Source organism: Beta vulgaris, chromosome 6 (genome assembly GCF_026745355.1).
Source record: "Beta vulgaris subsp. vulgaris cultivar EL10 chromosome 6, EL10.2, whole genome shotgun sequence".
Classification (NCBI taxonomy): domain Eukaryota; kingdom Viridiplantae; phylum Streptophyta; class Magnoliopsida; order Caryophyllales; family Amaranthaceae; genus Beta; species Beta vulgaris.
Genome location: NC_079207.1, coordinates 16,467,888 through 16,472,612, shown reverse-complemented (window position 1 = coordinate 16,472,612; position 4,725 = coordinate 16,467,888). Strand labels below are relative to the sequence as shown.

Genomic DNA, 4,725 nt, shown 5'->3' with positions numbered 1-4,725 from the left:
TATATCTAATTAATAATTAAAATTATAATAAGTTGAGATTGCAAAAATACATATGGGAAAATTATTACAAGATAGCGTGTGGTTTTTTTTAATATATTAGACAATAAATATGGTGAAAATTAACTTTGACTTTAGAAAAATGAAATGGATCCAGCTTCTTAGGACCGATAAAATATCAACCTTTTAAGCGTGATTACTAGAAGGGGGGAGGATGATTGATTAAAGGATTGAGTTTAAAAATACCAGTACTTAGGGTCAAAAGACTTATATGTTTATTTTGTCTTAATTTAGAATGCAAGAGTTTAAAGAAATGTGCTTTTATAACAGGAATCAGTTCCAGATCAGATGTCAATGCAAAACACATTGCAGAATTTACCAAGGGCCTCACTTACCTGATTAAATCAAGTTCATGAATAGCTCAAAGAAATGTGCTTTTATAACAAGAATTACACAAGTCTAAAACTACATTAACATTTCAGCTACCTTATCTACCTAATGTAGCTTAGCTCTTTAAGAAAGCAATCCCTTGTTCTTTGCAGCTGTATGAAAGCATCCTCGATCCTCATTCGATCTTGTGGTGACTCCAATGAACATTTCACTCCGATTTCAATGACTGACCTTATGTACTTTATTTTACACTCATTTCCTGCCAAGATATCAGCTTGATCTTCATCTCCTGCAATTGCACTATCATCGTCTAGAAGTGTTTGGTCAATGATCTTTGTTAATTCGTCAGAAAATGCTGCTTTTGCATACTTATGAAGGTCTAAACTTTCTCCAAACATCCCATCTGTGGGATTTTTTCCCGTCATCATCTCTATCAACACGATGCCATAACTATACATATCAGATATCACCTTCCTTTGACACCATGCTTCCTAACCCATACTCTATCCAAAAAGAACATTCCAGAAGTGAGAAAACATATACTTTATAAACAAGAAACACATTCAACTCATTTATGTTAATCGAGTGTTTGTAATTTCTTACTGACAAAAGCTGCTTTATTTAATCAGAGCAAGACCTTGAAACTTATGAAGAATATTTAAATAGTAAATAAAAACTGGCATAGTTACCTGGAGCAGCATATCCGACTGTCCCTTTAACTGCAACTGAGCTACTATTATATGTGCTTGCATGTACATGGAATTTAGCTAACCCAAAGTCCCCAACATGGGCAACCATGTCATTGTCAAGCAGAATGTTGCTCGGTTTTAGGTCACAATGGATTATTGGAACATCACAATTGTTGTGCAGATAATCCAGTGCAGAAGCTACGTCAATGGCAATGCTCACTCTTTTGGGATCAGGCTTAAGGCTTTCTGGTGTTGATCATCACGAATCCATTGTTGAAGGTTTCCATTGGGCATGAACTCGTAAATCAAAGCCTTGAAATCATTTCCTTGAAAATCAGTACTCGAGCACGCTGTAACAACTTTAACAAGGTTTCTATGGCGGATTTTTCTCAATGCTTCACACTCTGCCATAAAACTCTTCCTAGCTCCTTTCTGTTCAAGCTTGATAACCTTAACGGCCACAACCACATGGCTTTCTAGATCCAAAACTCCTTTATAAACAGAGCCAAAACCACCTGAACCTAATAAATTTGCTTCTGAAAATCTGGCAGTTGCTTTCAGAATCATATTATAAGATACTTTTGAAAATGACTCCTTCAGATTCAATGATGATCCCTTAGACAGTTTCTTCTTAGAGCAGAGTAGGAAGTATGAAACTGACACTATCGACACACCGATAACCAAAGAAGCTATTGCAATGATCAATGTGACAGCAAGTGATAATCCACCCTTCTTTTTAGGTGGCGTTGTAGGTTTGATTGAGCATATTGGCAAATGAAGTCCAGGAATCCCACCACAAAGCTTGTTATTCCCCAAAGTTAAAGCACTCAAATTTGCAAAAACCCCCTGTGTTGGTACCTCACCTTCAAAGTCATTAAAAGATAAATCCAGTACATTGAGTACCGAAATGTTACACAAAAAACTTGGAATTTCGCCTGTAAACCTGTTATGTGACAGATTCAACAGCATCATACTAGTTAATGACTTGAACGATTGAGGGATAGATCCAATAATGGAGTTTCCTCCCATATGTAGTTCAAGAAGTTCGGTGCAACTGCCGAGGCTAGAAGGAACCTCTCCAGAGAAGGAATTTTGAGAAATGTCAAACACCACCAAATTCTTCAGCTGATTGATTTCAGTTGGGATGACTCCTTGTAGATGATTTTGATCCAATCGTAACGTATTCAACATTGAAGCCTTGAATAGATTAGAAGGTAGAGGTCCAGAAAGGTTGTTGTTTGAAAAGGATATTGACAATAAATTTGTACACTCTCCTAGACTTGAGGGAATTGTTCCTTGAAAGTAATTATTATCAAGGTATAGCACACTCAACCACGATAAATTTCCCATAGAAGAAGGAATATCTCCAAGGAGATGATTGTTACTAAAAGAAAAGCCTTGTAATTTTTTAAGATTCTTAATTTGATGAGGAATATGTCCACTTAGTCGATTATCTGACAAATCTAGTCGCCTTAAGTTTATTAGGTTAAATAACTCAAGCGGAATACTTCCAGTTAGCATATTTCCCGAAAAATATATTTCAGTTAACTTTGTTGACAAATTACCAAGAGAATGAGGTAAAATCCCACCAAATCTGTTACTACTACATTCTAACAAATGTAACTCGGTACAATTAGCAAGAGTTTGAACAAAACTCAAGTCATCAGATCTTCCCATTCCTAGATAATTATCTGAGATATCTAAAAAACTTAAATTTAGCATGTTTTTAGCACTAAACTTAAATTTTCCTGTGAACTTGTTAGAGTAAACAGCTAGCCCCACAAGCTGCGTAAGATTAGAAAGAGAAACAGCTGGAAGACTTCCATGGAAAAGATTACCACTAATTTTGAAGTAAGTTAGTTGAGGAAGACGAGACCCAATATCGAATGGAACAGTCCCTTCTAATCTATTAAATTCTAAATCAACAACATTGAGAGAAGAGTGATTGTAAAAGGAAGAAGGAATAGTACCTGATATCTGATTTTGTGCAAGACTAATGTAAGTTGAATTTCTTAAAACTCCTCCAAAGTTATCTGGAAAGCTTCCGTAAAAAGAATTTACAGCTGCAGATAAAACCTGCAAGGAAGTCATATTCATAACAACCGTGCTAAGGAGATCGCCTGTGAATCGGTTGCTCGATACCAATAAATTTGTTAAGTTAGACAGATGACTAAATTGAGGAGGAATATTACCACTTAAATTGTTGTGTTCTACAGCTATTGTTTTTAATTTCAAACACCGAGATATGTTAGCTGGTATTTCGCCTTCAAAAGAATTGAATTCTAATATAAGAGTTCTTAATCTATGAAGACGGCCAATTTGAGGTGGTATGTGATTCTTGAAATCATTATTAGATAATGAAAGACTGTGAAGAAAACTCAGGTTTCCTATAGAAGGTGATAGAGTTCCTACTAAACTATAGGTCGCGAGACTTATGTCAACTGTTGGAACATTTATAGGATAATGGGTTTGGGACTCATATGGGAATGTACTAGAAGAGGAGGAGGTCTAGTATGCAAAAGGCTAGAGTGCATCAAGTGGCAAAACGCATTGATAAAACCAAGGGAGACAGAAGACTGGCCGCGAGTCGCGACAACCGTCGCGAGTCGCGACCAGTGGCCCGTCGCGGGTCGCGACAGGCGTCGCGGGTCGCGACCAGCGCCTCGCGACTCGCGAGCTTCTTCGCGAGTCGCGACGTGTCTTCTGCCTTGGAATGCGAAAAGTTGCCTCGACGGTTTTATATCCGTTGTGATGCTTTGTTGATCATTTTAATGACTTTTAAGGTCCTTTAATCAGTAGATTAAAGACCTTTGATGAGTGATTAAAATGGGGTTATGTGATTAACCTCTCTAGTCAATGTGATTAAGATGGGGTTATGTGATTAACCTCCCTAGTCAATGAAAGGTTTATTCTTCCTATATAAACCTTGGGATTCCTATGAGTGAGGGTTAGAAGAAAAATCAGATTTTCTATACTCTCAAAACTTCTTGCTTTGCTTAAGAGAAACTTGCAATCTTCTCTTGAGTGTTCTTCACAAACACAAAACACAAGTTCTTGTTGATTCACTTAGAAGATCATCTAAGTGGATTGTTTCTCTCCATTGTATCTCATTAGTTATTTCGTGTTAACCCGGTGATCCTAGAGGGGCGAAATTAAACTAATAGGAAAGCGTAGTTTCCGTGCCTTGGAGTGGATATCCGGTTCTCTCATTGATCACACACTAACAATCTATTAGTTTAACTCTTTCTTTTCGGATATGGCTCAATCACTCAAGGACATGACTATGAACTTCCAAAAGTTGGATAAGTTTGAGGGGGTGGGCTATCGAGGTGGCAAAAGAAGATGCACTTCTTGTTGACCGCCTTGAATGTGGTGTATGTTTTATCAACTCCTATGCCACCACTCCCGGAAGATGGAGAGGAAGAGCCTCTTGAGACTACTAGGAAGAGGATAAAGTGGGAGAATGATGACTACATTTGTCGTGGTCATATTCTCAACTCTCTCACCGACCCGTTGTTTGATCTCTACCAAAATGTGGAGAGTGCAAAGGAACTTTGGGATCTCTTGAGGCCAAGTACATTTCGGAAGATGCTTCAAGTAAGAAATTCCTTGTTAGTAATTTTAATTCTTTTAAAATGACTAATGATCG

General features: G+C 37.4%; 1 protein-coding gene across 1 annotated transcript; it reads right to left on the bottom strand.

The window, feature by feature from the left end:
• Positions 1–301: 301 nt before the first annotated feature.
• Positions 302–3,512, bottom strand: LOC104896189 (putative receptor-like protein kinase At3g47110). The gene is given in 3 exon segments (XM_048645799.2): positions 302–890; positions 1,077–1,325; positions 1,328–3,512. Coding segments are annotated over 3 exon segments (2,139 nt in total). The 5' UTR covers positions 3,174–3,512; the 3' UTR covers positions 302–846.
• Between the last annotated feature and the right edge of the window lie 1,213 nt (positions 3,513–4,725).